This window comes from Dendropsophus ebraccatus, chromosome 9, assembly GCF_027789765.1.
Source record: "Dendropsophus ebraccatus isolate aDenEbr1 chromosome 9, aDenEbr1.pat, whole genome shotgun sequence".
NCBI classification, from domain to species: Eukaryota; Metazoa; Chordata; class Amphibia; order Anura; family Hylidae; genus Dendropsophus; species Dendropsophus ebraccatus.
Genome location: NC_091462.1, coordinates 63,711,451 through 63,736,871, shown reverse-complemented (window position 1 = coordinate 63,736,871; position 25,421 = coordinate 63,711,451). Strand labels below are relative to the sequence as shown.

Below are 25,421 nucleotides of genomic sequence, written 5' to 3'. Positions count from 1 at the left end.
TACAAACCTTAAAAATTGGCTCATCTCCCATCTTAATGCCCATAATTTCTGACAACCATATATGCCATAGACAAGGGGGAACTTACACTACCAGTAACTGTCATTGCATGTCTGTGACTTGCCCAAGTGCAAAGGCTGCCAAAAAAATGAAAGAAAACAAGAAATCCCATATACCCTTCATTCCACATAAGGGTGCCTTCACACCTAGCGGATCCACAGCGGATTTCACTTCTGCGGATTCGAAGCGAGAACCGCTGCGGATCCGGTATCAATTCACCCCTATGATAGCACATATTTGCAGCAGGATTGACATCTCGCTGTGAATATGTGCTTTAACTCCCTGGTGCCCGCAGCCCCGCCGTCGCATCCCCCCCATCCCGGCCACATCCCCCCATCAGCCCACCGCCGCTCGCATCCCGCCGCCGAGAGCATACAGTACCTGCTCGGCGGCGCGGCTGCAGTGAGGCTGGCAGCCTCACTGCAGCCACGCCGCCGAGCAGGTAATGTATGCTCGCGGCGACGGGCCAGAGATGGGCTGATGGGGATGCGATGGCGGGGCTGCGGGCACCAGGGAGTTAAAGCACATATTCACAGCGGGATGTCAATCCCGCTGCGAATATGTGCTATCATAGGGGTGAATTGATACCGGATCCGCAGCGGTTCTCGCTTCGAATCCGCAGAAGTGAGATCCGCTGTGAATCCGGTAGGTGTGAAGGCACCCTAAAAGAGGACCTCATGCATGCACTGAAAAATTCTGAGCGAAAGCCCAGTGGCAACCCACCTTATAATTGGGGGAGAGTGCCTTGTAGTGACCCAAATAAAAATTGTGGGTAAGAACCTGTTGTGAGTCACCTTTTAAGTGTGGGCCAAAGCCTGTTGTGACCGTCATTATAATTGTAGGTAAGAGCCTGTTGTGACACACCCTATAGTACCCACAACTATAATGAGGGCCACAATCCTGTTGTGACCCTGTTAAAAATTGTGGACAAGAGCCTGTTGTGACCCTCTCAAAAATTGAGGGGGCGAGAGCCTGTTGTAACCGTCTAAATAATTTTGTGGGTGAGGGGGGCGGGTGCAAGGCCGGAGGCAGCGGTGTGACCTGTGCTCATTGAGAAGCACAGCCTTCATCCCAGGTACTCTGGTGCTTTGTTAACATTTGCAAAATAAAACGCAAGCGGACTGGAAATTGGAGGGTGATTAACCTCAACACCAAGAGTTACTAAGGAACCCGTAAATGCACTATTTTCCCAATAACCTAGAGGAATAGTGAGGTAACTTTAGTGAAACAAACAAAATGGGGGGGGGTTTCAGCTGGCTTCATCAGCTACACCACTCCTGACCCCCATTGTTCCCTGCCCTGCCTGGGGGAGAACCTGGAAACCAGTTAACGCCCTTAGTGGCACCCGGTGCCTGAGGCTGGACAATGAACCCTCTGCGCGCCTCAGACAGCGACATCTTGCTCTGCTCAGTGAGGCCGCAGCAGTACATGCATCGGGCCGGCCTCAGTGATTTCCTGGTCCCAGCAGCTACTGGAGGATGCCAGGAGTCCAGAGGTCTGCCTCCTACCTGGCTGCTCTATACAGGGAGCCCCCTGGGAGAACACTGAGCTGCCGAACACAGTGGCGGCCGCTGCCATCTTTAGCCCATGAGGTCCTGGACGACCGCTATTACAGCAAGGAGGAAGCGAGCAGACACCCTCTCCAAGTGTCTTACAGGTCAGATGGGAATAACAGAGGGAAGGGGAGCAGGCATAATACTTATAATACCAGAACTGATTGGATTGTATAATAACCAGCCCCTATAGAACTGAGTCTTGGGGACTCCTTATTCTATGCACTGTGACAGGGGATAACAAGAGAGTCTCCTTAGCATACGGTATACACTAAGTGCTGGAGCACACAGGGGCCAAGATCCACCCTCCCTTAAGGGTTACTGCAGGCACATTGTCAGCTTCTACCCCCCTTCCCCCCCAGTCTCTCTCACAGAAGACTCTATTGCTCCTAAGCGTTTATCTGTGGAGGAGATTTAGTTTTACAGGAACAGCCCTCTGTGACCTTGGGTCCTCGTGCAGTCACCCGTTTACAATTGCGGCACCACAATGTCTCTTAAAGGCTCCAAAGTGACCTCCTCTGCGAAAAAAGGTCCTGCAACTCTATTACACCTGCCTACTGAGGGGACTGTGCCATATGACAAGGACTTTGGCCTTACCCCTTCTATACTAACACCGACCAACCGGAATGATGTAAAGATACTTGACGATCCGAAATTGTACATCTCCGAAAGGACCTTACACATGTAGTGGAGTAGGTCGATTCCCTGGAGCATGCTCATGACGACACACAAAAGTATATCTCTTCCCTTTAGAAACATACCTCACGTTATCACTAATCATCTCCAGGGAACCACAAGACATCTGGAAGATGTGGACAACAGGGGCAGGAGGCACAACATCAGGGTCAGGGGGCTCCCTGAAGCAACATCAGAAGACCTTAATCTTTAACCCCTTGCCTCTAAAGCCTGTTTTGGCCTTAATGACCAAGCTAATTTTTTAAAATCTGACCTGTCTCACTTTATGCGCTTATAGCTCAGTGATGCTTTAAAGTATGCTAGCGATTCTGAGATTGTTTTTTCGTCACATATGGCACTTTATGTTAGTGGCAAAATTTGGTCACTACTTTGTGTTTTTTTTGTGAAAAACATCAAAATATCATGAAGAATTTGAAAAATTTGCATTTTATGAACTTTGAAATGCTCTGCTTCTTAAAAAAGGAAGTCATAGCACATAAATTAGTTACTAAATCACATTATCAATATGTCTTCTTTATTCTGGCATAATTTGGTAAACATATTTTACTTTTTTAAGGTGTTACAGGACTTCGAAATTAGCTATATATCAAATTTTCATGAAATTTCCAAAATGGATTTTTTTTAGGGACCAGTTCTTTTTTTAAATGGATTTAGGAGGCTTGTATACTGGAAACCCCCATAAGTGACCCCATTTTGGAAACTAGACACCTTAAAGAATTAATCTAGGGGTATAATGAGCATTTTAACCCTACAGGGGCTGGAGGAAAGTGTTCACCATCAGGCCGTAAAAAAATTGAAAATTTAAATTTTCCAATAATATATACGTTTAGATTAAAGTTTCTAATTTTCAAAAGGAACATGAGAAAAAAAGCTCCCCAAAATTTGTAACGCAGGTTCTCCTGAATACAACGGTACCCCAGATGTGGGCGTAAACCACTGTATGGGCACACAGCGGGGCTCAGAAGGAAGGGAGCACCAATTAGCTTTTTTAATGCAGATTTTGCTGAAGAAGTTTCCAAGCGCCAGGTGTGTTTGCAGTGCCCCTGTAGTGTCAGCAGAGAGAAACCCCCCCATAAGTCACCCCATTTTCGAAAGTATACCCCTCAAAGAATACATCTTAGTGTGTGGTGACCATTTTGACCCCACAGGTATTAGAGGAAAGTATTCAGAATTAGACAGTTAAAATGAAAAACCTGAATTTTTCCAATAATATGTTAGTTTAGTTTGAAATTTCTCAATTTCACAAGAAACAGGAGAAAAAAAGTACCCCAAAATCTGTAACGCAGGTTCTCCTGAGTAGAACGGTACCCCATACATGGGCATAAATCACTGCATGGGCACACAGCCGGGCTCAGAAGGGAAGGAGCGCCAATTAGCATTTTCAGTGCAGATTTTTCTGAAGAAGTTTCTGAGCGCCAGGTGCGTTTGCAGAGCCCCTGTAGTGCCAGCGGAGTAAAATCTCCCCATAAGTCATCCCATTTTGGAAAGTACAACCCTCAAAGAATTCATTTTGGGGTGTGGTGAGCATTTTGACCTCACAGGTATTAGAGGAAAGTATCAAAAAGTAGAGAGTAAAAATGAAAAACTCGAATTTTTCCAATAATATGTTTGCTTAGTTAGAAATTTCTAAATTTCACGAGGAACAGGAGAGAACATTCACCCCACAATCTGTAATGCAGGTTCTCCTGAGTACAACGGTACCCCATATGTGGGCATAAACCACTGTATGGGCACACAGCAGGGCTCAGAAGGGAAGGAGCGCCAATTAGCATTTTCAGTGCAGATTTTTCTGAAGAAGTTTCTGAGCGCCAGGTGCGTTTGCAGAGCCCCTGTAGTGCCAGCGGAGTAAAATCTCACCATAAGTCACCCCATTTTGGAAAGTGCACCCCTCAGAGAATTCATCTTGGGGTGTGGTGACCATTTTGACCCCACAGGTATTAGAGGAAAGTATTCAAAAGTAGACAGTAAAAATGAAAAACTCGAATTTTTCCAATAATATGTTCCTTTAGTTTGAAATTTCTCAATTTCACGAGGAACAGGGGAGAAAATTCACCCCAAAATCTGTAAAGCAGGTTCTCCTGAGTAGAACGGTACCCCATATGTGGGCATAATCCACTATGGGCACACAGCGGGGCTCAGAAGGAAGGGAGCGCCAATTAGCATTTTCAGTGCAGATTTTGCTGAAGAAGTTTCTGAGCGCCAGGTGCATTTGCAGAGCCCCTGTAGTGCCAGCAGAGGAAAAAAAAAACATAAGTCACCCCATTTTAGAAAGTGCACCCTTCAGAGAATTCATCTTGGGGTGTGGTGAGCATTTTGACCCTACAGGTATTAGAGGAAAGTATTCAAAATTGGCCATTAAAAATGAAAAACTCGAATTTTTCCAATAATATGTTGGTTTAGTTTAAAATTTCTAAATTTCACGAGGAATAAGAGAAAAAATTCACCCCAAAATCTGTAACGCAGGTTCTCCTGAGTAGAACAGTACCACATATGTGGGCATAAACCACTGTATGGGCACACAGCAGGGCTCAGAAGGAAGGGAGCGCCAATTTGCTGGAGCAAAACCTCAGCTATTAATGGTTATTAGAACAGCGCAGTTACTAAAATACAATAAAAAAATGAGATTACAGGTAATGTGGGGTGGTTACGGGTATTCTGGGGTGGTGATGGGCAACCTGCTGTGGTTACGGGTAATCTTGAGATGATTACAGGCAACCTGCTGTGGTTACGGCCAACGTGAGGTGGTTACGGACAATCTGGGTTGGTTACGGATAAACTAAAGTGCTTATATGTAATTTGGGTTGGTTACGGCAATCTGGCGTGGTTATGGGCAATCTGGAGGGGGTCATTGGCAATTTGGGGTGGTTAGAGGCAACGTGCGGTGGTTAAGGGCAATGTGCAGTGGTCAGGGGCAACGTGGGGTGGTCAGAGGCAACGTGCGGTGGTCAAAGGCAACGTGCGGTGGTCAGAGGCAACGTGCGGTGGTCAGAGGCAACGTGCGGTGGTCAGAGGCAACGTGCGGTGGTAAGAGGCAACGTGCGGTGGTCAGAGGCAACGTGCGGTGGTCAGAGGCAACGTGCGGTGGTCAGAGGCAACGTGCGGTGGTCAGAGGCAACGTGCGGTGGTCAGAGGCAACGTGCGGTGGTCAGAGGCAACGTGCGGTGGTCAGAGGCAACCTGAGGTGGTAAGAGGCAACCTGAGGTGGTAAGAGGCAACGTGCTGTCGTCAGAGGCGACGTGCGGTGGTTAGAGGCGACGTGCGGTGGTTAGAGGCAGTGTGCGGTGGTTAGAGGCGACGTGCGGTGGTTAGAGGCAGTGTGCGGTGGTTAGAGGCGACGTGCGGTGGTCAGAGGCAACGTGCGGTGATTAGAGGCAACGTGCGGTGATTAGAGGCAACCTGAGGTGGTAAGAGGCAACGTGCTGTCGTCAGAGGCGACGTGCGGTGGTTAGAGGCGACGTGCGGTGGTTAGAGGCAGTGTGCGGTGGTTAGAGGCAGTGTGCGGTGGTTAGAGGCGACGTGCGGTGGTTAGAGGCGACGTGCGGTGGTTAGAGGCGACGTGCGGTGGTTAGAGGCGACGTGCGGTGGTTAGAGGCGACGCGCGGTGGTTAGAGGCGACGCGCGGTGGTTAGCGGCGACGCACGGTGGTTAGAGGCGACGCGCGGTGGTTAGAGGCGACGTGCGGTGGTTAGAGGCGACGTGCGGTGGTCACGGTCAACGTGTGGTGGTTACGGGCAACGTGCGGTGGTTGCGTGCAATCTGGGGCGGTTATGTGCAAGCTGGCGTGATTACGGACAACCTGGGGCGGTTACAGGCAACCTGGGGCGGTTACGGGTAATCTGGGGGGTTAGGAATAATCTGGGAGTAAACTGCAGTTATTACTATAATAAAAAAGTGTGTTTTATTTTTTTGTGTGTTTGTCACTTTTTGTTTCACTGTATTACTATGATTACTGTGATATTTTCTATCACAGTAATCATAGTTCAGTGACAGAGACCAAATAGGTCTCTGTCACTTTAAATTTTCAGAGTTGGCTGGTTGTGGAGCGCATGCGCACTTCATAACCAGCCAGGACGTCGAGGAGGAAGGAGCTCCGTGGATCCGGTGAGTATATGGGGAAGGGGGGGTGACTGGGGGACGGGGGTGAATGGGGGGGTGACAGGGGGGGTGGGGGGCGACTTGGGGGGCGACACTGTAACACTTTTTATCCCCTGTCACCAATGATTTATGGTGACAGGGGATAAAAAGTGCCGGCAGCACTGGGAACAGGCGATCGGCGGTATATAGTATAGTATCGCCTGCTCCGGGACCACACGGGGGGGTCCCCGATCACTGCCCCATGCTCTCCGCTACCTCCGGTGGCAGAGAGCATGGGGCTTTGATCATTATTTTATTTCCATCCCTGCGAACAAACATCGCAGGGATGGGGGCGGCCATCTTGGATCTGATGGCCGCCCGGGTACGGTGATCTGGGGTCTGATCGGGGGGCTAATCTGGGGTCTGAGGGGACATTTTTCATCTCCCCCCACCGTGGATTCACGGTGGGGGGAGATGAAAGCTCTCGGCGGCGCCGGTAATTCCCGGTACGGGAGATCACCGCTATAACGGTAATAGCGGTGATCTCCGGTATCGGGGGACCAGGGGAGGGGGCCGGGGGACATACTAGTTGTGGCGGTGGGGGGAGGCAACGTGCTGCAGCCTCCCCCCGCCGCCCGATCACCCGATCTCCCCATAGACGCTGCGGTCGCATTGACCGCGGTGTTTATGGGGTTAACTGCCCGGGGGGGAGCGCGGCTCCCCTCCGGGCAGAGGCAGCAGGGGGATTCTGTGTGACATAGCATCCTCCTGCTGCCCGATCTTCTATAGGGACAGCGGGGGGAGGCAGGGAAGCCATGACGTTCCTGGAACGTCATGTTGTGGGAACTACCTGCTTTACATGACGTTCCAGGAACGTCATTTTGCGGCAAGGGGTTAATGACATCTTGGACAAGTTGGCAGACAATTCAGCTGGACAGAGCACACCGGGCCTTGAAATCAAGAGGGGCTTTAACACAACCCAGGGATGTAATATGCTGTGTTATGGACTACACCACAAAAGAACTTATAATGACTTAAAGCTAGGCAACGGGACTTCATCGTCCACCAAGGGACCTCTATTCAGCTTTTCCCCGATCTATAGTGGCTGACTCTGCAAAAATATTATAACAGCACCAGCATGGATTTATGAGGGATCGATCCTGTCAGACTAATCTGATCGGCTTCTATGAAGAGGTCAGTTATAGACTGGACTTGGGGGAGGCTGTGGATGTTGTGTATCTGGACTTTTCAAAAGGCATTTGATACTGTGTCACATATAAGGTTGGTCTACAAAATGAGGATGCTGGGACTAGGGGAAAACATGCAAATGGGTAAGTAACTGGTTTTGTGTTAGAAAACAGTGGGTGGTCATTAATGGAACATATTTAGATTGGGTTTTAGTTACTATTGGGTTAGTGTGGGTAAAGTAATCAGCACAGAGTATGATAATATCATATTACAGAGGGATTTAGAGAAGCTGGAGGCTTGGGCGGTGAAGTTTAATGTGGATAAATGTAAGGTTATGCATTTAGGCTGTAGAAATAATAAATACAGTTATGTGCTAAATAATAAAACACTGGGTAAAACTGCTTACGAAAAGGACCTGGGGGTATTGGTGGACAGTAAACTCAACTTTAGTGATCAGTGCCAGGCAGCAGCTGCCAAGGCTAATAAAATAATGGGATGCATCAAAAGAGGCATAGATGCTAAAGATGAGAACATAATTTTGCCTCTTTATAAATCACTGGTCAGGCCACATATGGAATATTGTGTACAGTTTTGGGCCCCAGTATATAAGAAGGACACAGCTGAACTGGAGCGGGTGCAGAGGAGGGCAACAAAGGTCATTAAGGGAATGGACAGGTTACAGTACCAGGACAGGTTATCAAGCTTAGGGTTATTTACGCTAGAAAAAAAGACGTCTTGGGGCGATCTGATTACAATGTACAAATATATGAATGGACAGTACAGAGATCTTTGTAGTGGTCTTTTTACTCCTAGGTCTGTAACCATGACAAGGGGGCATCCTCTACCTCTAGAGGAAAGAAGATTTCACCATCAGCATCGACGCAGGTTCTTTACTTTACTGTACGAGCGGTAAGACTGTGAAACTCTCTGCCACATGATGTTGTCATGGCCGATTGATTAAATAAGTTCAAGGGAGGACTGGATCCTTTTCTTGAATAATATTACAAGTTATGGGCATTAGATTTCCGGTGATACATTGATCCAGGGATTATTCTGATTGCCATTGGAGTCGGGAAGGAATTTTCTCTCTGTGATGGGGCAATTGTCATCTGTCTCATAGGGGTTTTTGCCTTCCCCCTGGATTAACACAGGGTTTCCCTAGGTTGAACCTGATGGTTTCTTGTCTTCTTTAAACCTTATTAATTATGTTACCATGTTACAGAAAATAACTAGTAGATCATGCTACCATGCAATATAAGCAGGTAGGATACTAATACACGCAATCAGTGAACTGATATATATAGTGTACAAACAACTGGATTTGCCTTTGAAGGCAGAAGACTAATATACGGTACTTTATGATACTCTCAGTGCTTACCAGTGATGCTTTTGAAGATGGTAATAGTTTTTCTTTTTTGCAGAACAAAATAGCTCGCTGTGTACGTTTTACCAAGTGATGTGCAACAGAGTGTTGAAATGAAGCCGCAATGTGAGCTGCACAAGAAAGCACTGACTGTTTCTGTATACCTGATGAATAGAGTAATTGCACAAAAACAGAACACTATTGAAAGAATAATACAACAGCACTAAATAAAATATTAAAAAGGCAAATTCTTAATAGCACAATTTAAAGGGGTTGTGTCATCAAGCAAAGAAGACTTCAATTAACATAATGCATCAGCATAAACCTAGTTTTCTTTGTGACACAGAACCTTTAATGTTACTACAACATTTAACCCAGTTTGTTGAATCACTAGCTTTAGCAGTAGCCCTGGAAACTGACAGCAGAGATGTGTATATATCCATGCTGTCAGTTTCCAGATCACAGGCAGTCTGTACTTACCAGCCACGCAGCTCTCTTCAGGGCCCGCCTCCGCCGGCGGGCTGTAGTTATAGCAGCAGGCAGAGGACCGAAGAACCAGATGCCAGATCACAAGCAGTGTGGCTGGTAAGTATAAACTGCTTGTGATCTGGAAACTGACAGCCCAAATATATGCATATGCATGCTGTCAGTTTCCCTTTTTCTGTGTCACATAAACCCTGTTTACACAGGATGATGTGCTGCCGATAAAGAAAAATTTTAAAGCAGATTCCAAACCGACAATCAACTGATAATCGGGTGTTTGCCCAGGCTTCAGCTAATTGCTGACACTTTTACACGGGTCAATTATTAGCCACAGGAGCGTTTCTAGCAACGCTTCTGGGCGATATTTGGCAAGTGTAAAAGGCCCTTTACTGGCTTTATGGCATAAGCCAGTGAAGTATGACAGGGACGTAGCTATCTTTCCCTGCACCGAGGGCAAAGATTCAGTTTGGCAACCCCCCAACACACACAGTTCAGCATCAAGAGCTGTAACTGCACATTGGACTAAAGGCAACTATATGACACCTGCTGAGTATCGTGTGCAAATCTAATTCATATTAATGAGATAGTCGGTGGCCTCTGCAAGTTTACTGCCCAGCAAGCAACTGCATCTCTACACATCTAATGTCAGAGTGGGCAGGACAGTACTGTCAGCTATACAACACTCTTTTGCTTTTTAACCTTTTAATTTTTGTACTCCGAGAACAAAAAAAAAAAACGCTGTTTGGGCACATGGCAGGACTCAAAAGGACAAAAGCGCGCCTTTGCATTTTCAGTGCAGATTTTGCCAGAAACGTTTCTGGGTGCTATGTGCATTTGCAGTGCCCCTGTAGTACTGGTAAAGTGGACCCCTACCACATGTGACCCCATTTTAAAAACTACACCCCCTCAAATAATTTATTTAGGGGTATAGCAGGCATTTTGACCCTAACGCTATGTTCACACTAAGTAAGTGCATCAGAAATTCCTGCGGTGCTTACGTAGTGCTGCAGGCTGAGGGAATCCCGGCCAGAGTGTTTTCTGCGGCCGCTATTCAGTAAATAGCGGCCACAGAAAAACCTGTCACTGCACACTATGGAGCGAGCGTGCAATGGGGAGTTTTGATGCGGCCGCGCACGGATGCGCCCGCATCAGAACTATGCGGCACTAAAGATCATCTGGCTGGTATTGCAGTACTGGCCGTTCCGTGACCAGGCCCGGCCACGGAAAGGTCAGTCTCTTACAGTGTGTGAACACAGCCTAAAGGTGTTTGAGGAGAGTATACAGCATTATTATATCATAAAAAATAAAAATTTAAGTTTTTCAAATATGTTCTTTTAGTTCAAAGTTTCTCATTTTCTCAAGGTAAAAATGGAAAAATGCATTTGTAACACAAGTTCTCCTGAGTACAAAAGTACCCCATATGTGGGCATAAACCACTGTTTGGGCACATGGCAGGGCTAAGAAGTGAAGGGGAGCCATTTTCAATGCAGAATTTGCTGGAATAGTTTTCAGGTACCATGTCACAATAAATGAGTTCTGTGGTATCAGTTGACTTAAAAACTGTTTTTAAAAAGGTACAGTGAGTATTTTGACCTTATGGTTGTTTAAAGAGAGTGTTCACCATTAGACTATGTGCACACTGCGTAAGAGACCAGCCGTGCCGTGACTTGGCCGGGTCACGGAATAGCCGATACTGCAGTACCGGCCAGATGATCTTTCAGGCCACAGAGTTTCGGTAAGGCAGTAATTTCTGTAACTTTTGGGGGGCAATACAATACTTTAATAAAAATTTTCAACTGACTTTTCCTTTAAAGTGGAGGCTTTGCGGCAACTAAATAGCAGTGTTCTCTAAAGCTAGTGCATATGGCTCTTTTTGTCTTGCTTATATAAAAATATTTTCAAGGGTATGTGATAATAGACCACATACAAAGGTACAGGACTGGCGGAATCTGATAGCAAAAAGAGCATTGACCACATTTTTTGTTACCTTGTGGCACTGGATTGGGAGACACATACGAAACTCAATTTTGCAATTTGGTAAACTAACATCAGACATTTTGTATTAGAAGTCTGTTCTTACTGTCTGTTAATTTAAAAAAACTTCATTCTATTTTTATAAAGCAGCTGTGGTGTTGGACTACTGTCAATAAGACCAAGTAACTGTAAAATACCTTCTCTATTCTCCAGTTTTTGAATAAGGCGATCATAATGGTTGCGAAGTCCAGCAAAAGAAAAGTTGCAGTCTTGGTAACGTGCCATTGGAGGACTGTGTGTTGTAAATCTCTCGTCACCAAACTGAGCTAAGTACTCTATGGATTGTCCGCCACTCATATCAGAACATTCAGGATGTTTAAATAATGAGAGTCTCCGGGCAACCTAAAAGAAAAAAAAAATCTACTTTTATGCTAATATGCAGTTTTGTTTTATTCACATATACAATGACAGTTTAGGCGACCATACAACACTACTAAGAGATGCACAAAGCCATTTCATTAGAGGGTTTCTGTAGTTTTAATCCCAATACAAATTAAAAGGCCATAGACATAAAATATAAAACAAAAGAACATTGCAAACAGCCGTATCAGTCTATATTAAATGCAATACAAATGAGAAAATGCATTTTTTCTCAGTTTGTGTGTGGTATTGCAGCTCAGCTCCATTAGGGGTATGTGCACACTACGGAAATCACGCAGATAACTTGCCACGGATTCCATGTGCGCTCCCGCTTGACTCTTCATCCGTCCCATAGACTCCACTCCATGCTCGGCATAGAATAGAGCATAGAATGGAACCTATGTGATGGGTGGAGCTTTAAATGGGAGCAAGGGGGGGGGGGGAGCAGCGGAATCCGCAGCAAATTATCCACGTGATTTCCGTAGTGTTCACATACCCTTAAAGTGAATACCGCTTTGACATATATAACAGACAACATGAGTACAAGTGTGGAACTGTTTTTGGAAGAAAACTGCCAAATATTTCTAAACATGGAAACCATGTGTAGCAGATTCACTGCAGATTCTAGTCAACAATGCCTTTCTGGGACTAGCCAAATGTAGAGATCTAAAGCGCCCAGCAGCATAACACTCTAAAAGAAGTTTTGATAAAATGTCTTCATTTAGTGCAATAGCCAGTAAAGCAGGCATACATCTGTGTTAAAGTAAGTACAGTAATACAAGTAAGAAGTGGTTTGTGAGTCCTGAATAGCTATAGAACAAACAGTATGATAAACAGATGAACATTGCAGCAGACCAAAGCAATCCATCACTTATCTAATGGATCAGTCCTGTGTATATGCACAGCATTGATCTCTATGAGAGATTCTGAAATAGTTAAAGTAAAAATGTGTTTTTATTAATAAAAAATCCCCTCCCCTGATAAAAGTCTGAATCACCCCCCTTCTCCCATTTTATAAATAAAAACTATTAAATAAATAAACAAACATGATTTGTACCACCACGTGCGTAATCGCCCTAACTATTAAATCATCACATTCCTGATCTCGCACGGTAAACGCCATAAGCGCAAAAAAAGGTGCAAAATTGCGCATTTTTGGTCACATCAAATCCAGAAAAATTGTAATAAAAAGTGATCAAAAAGTCACATATACCCAATCTAGGTACCGATAGAAGGAACAGATCATGGCACAAAAAAATGACACCTCACACAACCCCATAGACCAAAGGATAAAAGCGCTATAAGAATGTGAATAGAGCAATTTTATATACATTTATTTTTTTTAACCCCTAGACAACCTAGGACATACCTGTACGCCCTGGCTGCCTGTCATCAGACGACCCTAAGTCCTGAGTACGTCCTGGGTTATGAAGCGCGCTCCAGAGGGGAGCTCGCTTCATAGCAGGTTGGGGCTGACTGCTATTAGCCTATGGCATAGCAATGATCAGTGTTTGCAATCTATTGATGGCATGTAAAAGTCCCCCAAGGCTACTTAAAATGTGTAAGAAAAAAAAAAAAAGTTTTTAAAAATACACCAAAGCCCCTCCCCCAATAAAAATTTAAATCATCCCCCTTTCCCATAATATAAATAAAACATATAAAAATAAACATATTATTTACCCTAGCGTGTGTAATTGTCCAATCTATTAAAATATAACAATCACCATCCCGTACGGCGTAGACGAGAAGAGGGAAAAAAGCGACAGGCTTACCGAATTTTTCGTTACATTGTATATATATATAAAAAAAAAAAAAGTGATCAAAACTTCCAAGCTACACAAATATGGTATTAATAAAAACCAGGGATCATGGCACAAAAATTACACCCCATACAGCCCCGTAGGTGAAAAACTAAAAACATTATAAGAATCACAATAGGGCCATTTTATTATTAATTAATTGCAAAAAAAAAAGGATTTCATTTAAAAAAAAAAAAAAAAACATTAGAAAATCTGTGTAAACCTACATATGGTTGTGTTCAGATGGACCTATAGAATAATGGTATCATGTGGCTTTTACCATAAAGTGCATTGCATAGACACAGAAACCCCCCAAAAGTTACCATATTGCATTCTTTTTTTCCAATTTCACCAATTTATATTTTCAGAAATAATATTTTGCGGAATACGTCATACATGTTATGGTAGAATGAAAGACGCCATTACAAAGTACACCTGTTCCTAAAAAAAACAAGGCCTTACATGGCCCTGTAGATAGAAAAATTAAAGTGCTAGAGCTCTTAGAAGGGGAGGAGAAAAAAAGGAAAGCGCAAAAATGAAAATTGGCGCGGTCCACTGGGTGATTTTAGGCTTGGTCCTCAAAGGGTTAAAAAGGTTTTAATTTTTTAAAAGCGATCAAATAAAATTAAAATTATACATATCGTTACATATCATTGTAATGACTTGAGGAACATAGATAACAAATCAGTTTTACCATAGAGCGAACGACGTAAACACAAAACTCCCTGAAATGAAAACAAATTCCTTTTTTTTTTTTTTTTAATTTGATAGCACAAAAGAGTCTTTCCCATTTTGCAGCATATTTTATGGGAAAATCAAGGGCTCATGTGGGTCTGTAGGTAAAAAAAAATGCAAGCATCCTGGCCTTATAAACATAAGGAGGAAAAAGCAAAAGTGCAAAATGAACATTGTCAATAACCTTAAGGGGTTAATGTTACCATACGCTCTTCAAACAGAAAACCAAATCACAATACCTTGTCCAATGCTTCACCTGGTGATTCATCCAGTGACTGTCCAAGTAGCAAAAAGTCTGATACACTATTAGCTACAGACAAGATGCAATGGCCTCCAGAAATTAAGAGCACCAAAAATGGAAACTCCAGTTTGTGTAATAATCGAATAGTTAATGCATGAGCTTCCATATGATGTATCGGGATAAAGGGTTTGTTATAACGTTTAACTAAGTTTAAGCTGTATGAAACACCAACTCCAAGGCTTAATGCAAGTCCAGGCTTCACTGTTGTGGCAATGGCTGAAACCTCATGCAGAGAGATGCCACTCGAAAGAACGGCTTCATTAACAACTCGGTCAATGTTCTCTTTATGAAGCTGTTGCGCTACACTTGGTATAATGCCTCCTGTTCTGCAAAAGAAGAAGTTTTCTTAGCAAAATAAAACAAACGTTTCTTTTCAGACATAATATTTTTTTGCAAGGCTACGTTCACACGTAGCAAAAGTGGCATAATTCCGTGGCGGAGAATTCTTCCTGTTCATTCTTCAGCGCTGAGCTTTCAATAGACTGTCATTATGACAGGGAGGCCGGCGTCATTTCGCGGCGGATAATTCCACCGTGGAATTCCGCCACTTTTGCTATGTGTGAACGTAGCCCACCAAAGTAATTTATAGTTCCATCTACAGTATTTTTAAATAATTTGATCAATATATTCAGATTAATAAAAGAATACAAAAAAACAATGCATAAATGCACAATGCATTATACATAAAAAATTGCACCAGGGCCCATGAACCTTCAGCAACGCCCCTGTAGGATTCCGAAAGCTGGCCACCCTGTGGATATATCTAACTGATGTAATATATCACGGCTAGAGGTATACTCAGTGCCTTGTCCCTAGGCTAGCTCATTCATCATGCAGAGGGAAGGTCACTATTAAAATATAACATGGCCTTTCTACATGTTTTATCGCATCAGCAACGTCATCAGGAAGTATGGCTAGCCTCTAGCCTTGATGTATTACATCAGATTACATTAGATATATGCACAGGGAGGCCTGGTCGTTGTAACTTTCAAAATCTAAAACAACAGTAGATGTGATATAAAGCAAGCTTGCAATTAATATAAAAAAAAAATTTAGGTTTCATGGAAAACACAAAACTCCCTGTGTTCTGACTTTTTTCTCAAGGATTCAGAAAAGGAGGTCCAGTGTATCCCAGGCCATCCGTGTGCTGACAGAGAAGGCAGTCATGTGATTGATGGACACATTGAGCCGTCTGCGCCATACGTGTTTATTACAATACCATAACATTGGTAGCCTTTTTATGTGTATTGAAGCCTACAACAGGAAAAATAAGCATTTAATACAGCCCTCCCAACTACAAAAAATTGAGAGGCCTGTAATTTTTGTTGTAGTACACTTCAACTGTGAGAGACAGAATCTATAAAAAAAATCCAGAAAATCATGTTACATGATTTCTAAATAATAATTTAGCATTTTAATGTATGACACAAGTATTTGACAATGAAAAACAGAACTTAGAAAGGCGGTGTTTGACAAGCAATTAAGAACAATCACAGAATGCTTATGTGGTTACAGACCATTATAGTGCAGTGCTTTGTGGCTTCAGTTTTCCCCCTTTATGAGGTTCGAGCAAGGCACAGAAACCTTGATAAATTTCCCCAATTTGTATAAATGGAACACTCAAATAATTTGCATGACCAGCTTAAACCCTAATAGGCAGGCATCTCTTCTTTTCTTCTTATCACCTTGTCACTCTCTATTCCTATGTTTACTAAACAGTGGTCCCTCAACATACGATATTAATATTAATCCAAGAAGACCATTGTATGTTGAGTCCATAACTCTATGGAAAACTAGTAATTGGTTCTGAAGCCAATAAAAAAAAGCTAAAATATGAGAAAAAAAAAAGGATTTAAAGAAAAATAAGCAAATAACTTGTATAGATAAAGCAAGTCTACATTACATTGCAGAAATCAATAGTCCAGGCAATTTTAAGAAACTTTGTAATTGTGTTTATTAGCCAAATATGCCATTATCTGCATGTAAAAAGACTTTTCCCAGGTCCCCCCCTCCTCTCCTTTCTGTCATCCACTCCTCAGAATCAGGAAATCTCGACTGTTTTTTCATCAGTTGGATCTGTCTGGTCTATGAAGAGGGGAGGGGGGAGGGAGCGAGGGGCAGCTGAGAGCCAAAGGATTGTTTGGGGGAGCTATTCAGAGCCCTAATTAGAGGTCAGAGAGGTATGTCAGAGGAGAGAGCCCACCATGTGAATGTAAATTATTTCTTTGTTGTCCTGTTTTGCTGCTTTTACTTTCTCTCTCCATAGGCAAACCATGAAGACAGGGGGGAGAGCTTCAAACTGCTTTTTCATGATAAAAATTCATTTTTCAGCTAACAAAACCAATTACAAAGTTTCTTAAAATCGCCTGGACTATTGATTTCTGCAATAAAAATTTTAACGACACTTTAATAGGGATGGTCTGAACAGAGTTCGATTCGGGTTCATACAAACCCCAACTCTCGGGATTGATTCCTGCTGTCTGCCCTCTCCGTGCAGCGGGGGGAACCAGCGGGAGGACCGCCTGGAAAACTGGGATACAGCCATAGCTATAGGCTGTATCCCAGTTTTTCAGGCGGTCCACCAGCTGCACGGAGCGGGCAGACAGCGGGAATCTGATGCTGAGCTTTCGGGTTCTTACGAACCCGAACCTCGGCAGTTTCGGACCATCCCTACACTTTAAGTTGAGGGATGACTGTACGTGCTATTTTTATCATTTGTTCATTTTATGTATTTAAAGGGAATCATTCATGTTGCTGGTGCTCTGTAAACTGTTCCTGTACCTTATAATTGCTGGGCACTTTAATCTGCAGCGATGCAGCATTTCCAAAATGACTGTTTAGTCCCCACTGTCAGCGTCTGGTAAGCAGGCAAAATGTTAGAGACACAGTGGCATGTAGTAACTCTGCCTTGCCCTCCTCCAAGCCATTCACACTTGATTGGCATCCTGAGAGCCAATTAAGCAAAAGTAACTGGGATGAGGGGGAGACAGCATTACTACATGATGCTGTGCCGTTTGTTTTTTGTTTTTTTTTTACAGAGGACCAGTGAAAAATTCCCTTTATGCCCCTCAGAAAGAAAGATGATAATTTATGCACATTTACTCACTTTAAATGAACATCTTTCTGGGAAATAAGAGCCTCTCCTCGTATTTTTCCATTTTCATCGACAACAGCAGCACCACTATCATCACAGCTTGTTTCTATTCCCAAAACTATTCTTTGGTAGTTCACCACAGAGTGTACAGAAATTTTTCGTTTACCAAGCATCCATACGTTTTTGCAGTAATTGCATAGGTTTCCACTCATCGTAAAAGAGGAACCTGGAAAAAAGTAATATAATAACAAAATACATAATATAATAGAGAAGTCTGTATCACCCACAGTCAATGAGATACATAATAAACGTGATTCTAAGGCTAAGTTCACACATTGTACTGAAAACCCCTCAATAAAAAGCCATATGACCAATGTATACCTCTACTTCGGCTTCAATTTCACTAAACTGCAATTTCTCCTCCCCTTTCTCTATGTTGACAAGGGTGCCCCCTATCCCCTATGCTTTTTGTCTTGGTGATGGAAGAACACTTCTTCTTCAGGCACTTTGTCAGGATGACTTGATCAAAGGAGTGGCCTTGGGCAGTAGAGAGCATTTAACCGCTACCTTTGCAGATGATCACCTCATCATACTTTCTGATTCTGCTGTCTCTCCCCCTCAGGTACAAAACATAGTGGAATAATTTAACTACTGTATTTTTCACTATATAAATTGCACCTTATGATAAGATACACCCAGGGTTTAGAGGAGGAAAAAAATATTTTAAACCAAAAGTGGGCATAATTTTGGCCTTTAACTTAATAATAATATAGAGCGTAGAAGTTTTGAGGCCAATTCTTCAAATTTCACACACAGAAACTGGCAAAAATCAGGTACACTAATGGGCGACAATCAGGCGCGACTAGGAAAGGGTTAATTTGTCTTGATATAGTTTGCAAAACTATATGTTCCTCTTAAAGCGATTCTGTACCCACAATCTGCCCCCCCCAAACCGATTGCTGTATACCTGCTTTTAATCCAAGATCTGTCCTGAGGTCAGTTCGGCAGGTGATGCAGTTATTGTCCTAAAAAACAATTTTTAGGCAATGTTCACACTGCGTAAAAGTACGGCCGTTGTTGCCATCGGCAACAACGACCGTACTTTTGGGCGGTGTAGACATAGCCTTATCTTCTGTGGGATCCCGGCCGGAGTGTATACACATCGTATACGCTCCGTCCGGGATCCCGTACGGGGCCGCAAATAAATGACATGTCAGTTTTCTGCGGCTGCAATTCAATGAATTGCGGCCGTAGGAAGCCCTGTCAGTTCAGACAATGAAGTGAGCGGCTCCGGCCGCTTGCTTTATTGTGTGCTGTGGGAGGTTCTGATGCATGCGCCCGCATCAGAACCCTGCGGCCAAAAGATCATCTGGCTGGTACTGCAGTTCCGGCCGGGATGATCCGTGCAGAGACCGGCCGGGGTCATGGAACAGCCGGTCTAATATGTAGTGAGAACATAGCCTAAGGGCCCTATTCCACCGGACGATTATCGTTAGCATAATCGTTAACGATTAACGATCTCAAACGACCGCTATTGCGAAAGACCTGAAAACGTTCACTCATTTCCATGGAACGATAATCGTTACTTATGATCGTAATTGCGATCGTTTCTTCTTCCGTATTTATTCGCTATTGCGTTCGTATCTATTGCGAACGACCGAACGATGTCTTATTCAATGCGAACGATTTGCGAACGTTTTGCGAACGAGCAACGATAAAAATAGGTCCAGGTCTTATAAAGCGATCAACGATTTCTCGTTCGGTCGTTAATCGTTACTGCATTTCAACCGAACGATTATCGTTTAGATTCGAACGATTTAACGATAATCTGAACGATAATCGTCCGGTGGAATAGGGCCCTTAGGGTGCATTCACACGTACAGGATCTGCAGCAGATTTGATGTTGTGTTCAGTTATTTTGATCAAATCTGCTGCGGATACGCAGCAGCAAATCCGCTGTGATACGGTATGCGTAAAGCTACTCTTAAACTAGCAGCCCTGTGTCAAATTGTCGTGGCCTAAGTACCCGTGCCCTAGGCCTACACCATCCCTCCTCCCCGCCCTCTTCATCATTAGGAATTCCCCTGGGCAGGATTTCTCCTAATCATCACTTGTCTGAACACTGCACAGGTGCTGGATCATTACACATGTACAGTGTTCAGACAAGGGGTGATTAGCAGAATTCTTGCCCAGGGGCATTCCTAAAGGTGAAGAGGTTGGGGAGGAGGGGTAGTGCAGGCTTAGGGCACAGCTACTCTTGGCCATGTCAATTTAACACAGAGCTGCAAGTTTAAAAGTTGTTTTTTAGGACAATAACTGCATCCCCTGCTGAACGGACTCCAGGACAGATCTTGGTTTAAAAGCGGCTTCCCTCCCAAGTACTGTAGTTTGCTGATGGAACATGTGGAGAATGGTACATACCGGGGTCACTTTCATCTTATCTCCTACCTTCTATTTTGGTTTGTATATTTTTGTGTGGATTTAGGCATGTTTGATGTATTTTTCATGCATGTTTATATCCGGGTATTAGTAATGAATTTCAGATGTCTATTTATGTGATGTTTATTTATTAGGAGTATCCCGGTCGTAAGTTTGCTTTATTATGATCTCACTCCTTGAGTTAGGGTTTTATCACTGTATAGAACCTTTTGCCTTTGTGTTTTTAGAGGTATACTTTTACCACAATAAATTTATTAGCAGTTAAGAATAAATATAAAAATGCAGGCTATATGTGCCACAGGGCCCTTGTGGTATTTTTGAGCTCAGAGATAAAATTCATAGATACTTCATCCACGGATCATAAAATTATATAAAATCATGTAAAACATACAAAGAACCATAACAATCCTCCTGACAGTAAGTTATCAACAAGGGAGTATAACCCCCAACGTTCACCTACTGCATCAACAATGATGGGAGAGAGCAGAAGGGATGAAGTGGTGTGGATTCAGAATCTGCTTATTCCACTATGTGGCCACATTAGCACATCATTTGTTACTTGTTGCATGTGTCCAATATGTAGAAGAGGATACAACTTGGCCCAGTTCCTGTATATAATGGATCAATTTAAAAAGTTTCTCAAAAAAACATGGCACTAGGCAGCAGGAGAAGTAGCTGTGGGCCCGGCAGATGCTTGTTGCAGCCTCAGAAGATCCGCTATATGTACTGTGTTTGTCAGTATAACAATAAAACTGTCAGCCTGGCATCGGCTGTGTAACACAGTGCTCAAAGTTCAGAGGCAAATGTTTATCTTTAGCAGTTCAATGAATGTTTGTTATCTCTGTAGGAATTAGTAAAGCCTATGGTGCTTAGCACCTCTCACCAGTCCGGGGTCAGGTCTCTGGCTTGCCAGCGATGTCTGTGAATGCAGAGGCAGGATGACATCAGCAGCCATCTCGCTAAGTCCCGCTCCTGGAGCCTGTCCCGGGAAGGAGATATCCTTGTTGGAAGCCCGGTGCGCGCTGCAGAGATGAGTCCAATGCCCATAGAGAATGATGGCTCCATTTATTCTCTAAATTCAGACTCACCTATGCAGCGAGCGCCAGGCTTCCGACAAGGATATCTCCGTCCCGATACCGGCTCCAGGAGTGGGACATAGTGAGATAGGGTAAGTGTCCGGGGCTCTAGCGGGGGGTGACAGGTTCCCTTTAACTGAATCTTACTCTCAGCAAGTCCATCTCAGGTTTTGGTCATTGCATAGGACACAGATTATTGTCTACAAGACTAGACAGGATAAAATATGATATGAAATGGAATATAATATTTTAATAAATAAAATTATGAATAAACCCTTGTGTAAATGAATGGAATATGCTGCAATTTATGTACTTAATTTATTACTAATAAGACAATAATAAAAATAATAAATAAAAGTGAACACAATAGTGATATGAAAATTAACTGTAAGGAGGATTTAATGATTCTTTGTATGTTTTACATGATTTTATGATCCGTGTATGTTATTTGATGATTGTATGAAGTATCTATGATATCTATGAATACCGGAACATATAGCCGGTATTTTCATATTTATACTTAACTGCTAATAAATTTATTGTGTTATAAGTACACTGCTATACTTTTCTTAGAACTCAGATCTAGAGGACAGACTCCTATTTGTTTACAAAGCTTGCACTCTTTATGACACATTGGGCATGGTGTCTCTGTCTGTATACCTCGCTCTGAGATTTAGAGGTGAGCTGCACCAGACCTGTTATTGTTTTTTCTTTTGTGTTTTAGGTTTTGTGTTCTATAAATCTGGACGTGCTGAGCGTGTTTTTACCTCAGGCTTTTTTACTTTTGTATTTAATAGTAATAACATTCACTCTCCCCTTCACTCTCAATAATCTCCCCTCAACATTAGTCCCAACTTCTCCAATGCAAGAACTTCCACCCTCACACATAACATATACAGGTATACATACAATACCATTAGTATTACGCTTGCTTCAACAGCTCTCCCTCTAGTGGTAACATAGCAGAGTGCTCATTAGGAGACCTGACTGATCCATATTCTTATATCTTTATAGTTCAGCCTAACTTTACTGAGCAGAATGACACTGGCCGCCGGCCCTCTCACCTTGATATCACAGTGGAAGCTAGAAGCTGGTAGATGCTAGAATGTATCCTCTCCTTTGAGGTGTGATGTCACCAGGAGGGGCGGGGCCTCGACCGGAAGTAGGAAGCAGTGAGCTGCTGCACCATTCATTGTGCAGACACAGAGGGAAGGAAGCTGCAATGTCCACAGTAACATGGAGGGGATACAGGGGAGAGGACTGGTGTGTGTGGGGTCTGTATACAAGAGGAGAGGACTGGTGTGTGTGGGGTCTGTATACAAGAGGAGAGGACTGGGGTATGTGGGGTCTGTATACAGGGGAGAGGACTGGTGTGTGTGGGGTCTGTATACAGGGGAGAGGACTGGTGTGTGGGGTCTGTATACAGGGAAGAGGACTGGTGTGTGTGGGGTTTGTATACAGAGGGAGAGGACTGGTGTGTGGGGTTTGTATACAGAGGGAGAGGACTGGTGTGTGGGGTCTGTATACAGGGGAGAGGACTGGTGTGTGGGGTCTGTATACAGGGGAGAGGACTGGTGTGTGGGGTCTGTATACAGGGGAGAGGACTGGTGTGTGTGGGGTCTGTATACAGGGGGAGAGGACTGGTGTGTGTGGGGTCTGTATACAGGGGGAGAGGACTGGTGTGTGTGGGGTCTGTATACAGGGGGAGAGGACTGGTGTGTGGGGTCTGTATACAGGGGAGAGAGGACTGGTGTGTGGGGTCTGTATACAGGGGGAGAGGACTGGTGTGTGGGGGGTCTGTATACAGGGGGAGAGGACTGGTGTGTGGGGGGTTTGTATACAGAGGGAGAGGACTGGTGTGTGGGGGTCTGTATACAGGGGGAGAGGACTGGTGTGTGGGGGGTCTGTATACAGGGGGAGAGGACTGGTGTGTGGGGGGGGTCTGTATACAGGGGGAGAGGACTGGTGTGTGTGGTCTGTATACAGAGGGAGAGGACTGGTGTGTGTGGTCTGTATACAGAGGGAGAGGACTGGTGTGTGTGGGGTCTGTATTCAGGGGAGAGGACTGGTGTGTGGGGGGTCTGTATACAGGGGAGAGGAAGGGAAGGAAGCTGCAATGTCCACAGTGACATGGAGGGGTATACAGGGGAGAGGACTGGTGTGTGTCTGGGTCTGTATGCAGGGGGAGGACTAATGTGTGGGGGGTCTGTATACAGAGGGAGAGGACTGGTGTGTGGGGTCTGTATACAGAGGGAGAGGACTGGTGTGTGTGTGGGGTCTGTATACAGAGGAGAGGACTGGTGTGTGGGGGGGGTCTGTATACAGGGAAGAGGACTGGTGTGTGGGGGGGTCTGTATACAGGGGAGAGGACTGGTGTGTGTGTGGGGTCTGTATACTGGGGGAGAGGACTAGTGTGTGAGGTCTGTATACAGAGAGACAGGACTGGTGTGTGTGGGGGGCTGTATACAGGGGGAGAGGACTGGTGTGTGGGGTCTGTATACAGGGAGAGAGGACTGGTGTGTGGTCTGTATACAGGGGGAGAGGACTGGTGTGTGGGGGGTCTGTATACAGGGGGAGAGGACTGCTGTGTGGGGGGTCTGGATACAGGGGGAGAGGACTGGTGTGTGTGGGGGGTCTTCATACAGGGGGAGAGGACTGGTGTGTGTGTCGGTCTGTATACTGGGGGAGAGGACTGGTGTGTGTCGGTCTGTATACTGGGGGAGAGGACTGGTGTGTGTGGGGGGGGTCTGTATACAGGGGGAGAGGACTGCTGTGTGGGGGGTCTGGATACAGGGGGAGAGGACTGGTGTGTGGGGAGGACTGGTGTGTGGGGGGGTCTGTATACAGGGGGAGAGGACTGCTGTGTGGGGGGGTCTGGATACAGGGGGAGAGGACTGGTGTGTGTGTGTGTGGGGGGGCCGACAGGGGTGTATGACTGTACAGGGGGAGGGTGACAGGGGTCTATGACTATACAGGGGGGGGGGGGCGACAGGGGTGTATGACTGTACGGGGGGGGGGGGGGGGGGACAGGGGTGTATGACTGTACGGGGGAGGCAGGGGTGTATGACTGTACAGGGGGGGAAGGGAAGGGTGTACTACTATACAGGGGGGTGGATAGGCGTGTATGTATGACTGTAGTTCCCTCAGTAACAGTACAAGGCTGTAACTTAGGAGGAATGAATGGGCTGCAGCAGGCAGGACAAGCAGGGCCCTCCCGATCAATCACTCTTGTGACCGCAAGCATTGTTTTGCTTGCGGTCACAAGAGTCCGGCGCCGTCTTCCCCCGGCTGCTGCACGGCTGCCGGGGGTGTCTTGTCTTATCCCCGGCAGCGCGCGCATCCCAGAGCTCCCTGCGCGCCTTGGGCCCTGACTTCCGGTTCCGGCGCGCAGGGAGCTCTGGGATGTGCGCGCTGCCGGGGATAAGACGCGACACCCGCCGGCAGCAGCAGACAGACCAGGAGGAGAGAGGATCGTTGTCAGGTGAGTTAAGTTTTGTTTTGTTTTGTTTTTTATCAGCCTGCAGGTTGGGGGGCATCTATGAGGGTGGGGGGCAAGAGGGGGGCATCTATGAGGGTGGGGGGCAAGAGGGGGGCATCTATGAGGGTGGGGAGAAAGAGGGGGGCATCTATGAGGGTGGGGAGAAAGAGGGGGGCATCTATGAAGGTGGGGGGGGGGGAAGAGGACTATCTGTGAGGGTGGGGGGGAAATATGGGGCCATCTATGAGGGTGGGGGGGAAATATGGGGCCATCTATGAGGGTGGGGGGAAAGAGGGGGCCATCTATGAGGGTGGGGGGAAAGGGGACCATCTATGAGGGTGGGGAGAAAGAGGGGGGCATCTATGAGGGTGGGGAGAAAGAGGGGGGCATCTATGAAGGTGGGGGGGGGGAAGAGGACCATCTGTGAGGGTGGGGGGGAAATATGGGGCCATCTATGAGGGTGGGGGGGAAATATGGGGCCATCTATGAGGGTGGGGGGAAAGAGGGGGCCATCTATGAGGGTGGGGGGAAAGAGGGGGCCATCTATGAGGGTGGGGGGGGAGAAAGAGGGGGCCATCTGTGAGGGTGGGGGGGGAGAAAGAGGGGGCCATCTGTGAGGGTGGGGGGGAGAAAGAGGGGGCCATCTGTGAGGGTGGGGGGGAGAAAGAGGGGGCCATCTGTGAGGGTGGG

At 45.2% G+C, this 25,421-nt stretch overlaps 1 protein-coding gene across 5 annotated transcripts in view; it reads right to left on the bottom strand.

Moving 5' to 3' along the window:
- The window catches only part of OSGEPL1 (O-sialoglycoprotein endopeptidase like 1), a 44,990-nt gene extending 22,600 nt beyond the window's left edge, over positions 1-22,390 (bottom strand). The window contains exons 1-5 of one of the 5 annotated variants that reach the window (XM_069985329.1): positions 22,318-22,390; positions 17,751-17,964; positions 14,583-14,970; positions 11,587-11,791; positions 8,948-9,096 (exon numbers count right to left, since the gene is read on the bottom strand). In XM_069985329.1, the coding sequence (XP_069841430.1) occupies positions 8,948-9,096; positions 11,587-11,791; positions 14,583-14,970; positions 17,751-17,950 (942 nt within the window). In that variant the 5' untranslated portion in view covers positions 17,951-17,964; positions 22,318-22,390. Of the gene's footprint in view, positions 1-8,947; positions 9,097-11,586; positions 11,792-14,582; positions 14,971-17,750; positions 17,965-21,060; positions 21,162-22,020; positions 22,045-22,162; positions 22,277-22,317 lie in introns of those variants that run through there. The other 4 variants (XM_069985331.1, XM_069985332.1, XM_069985333.1 and 1 more) reach the window with 4 other exon arrangements.
- Positions 22,391-25,421: the final 3,031 nt, after the last annotated feature.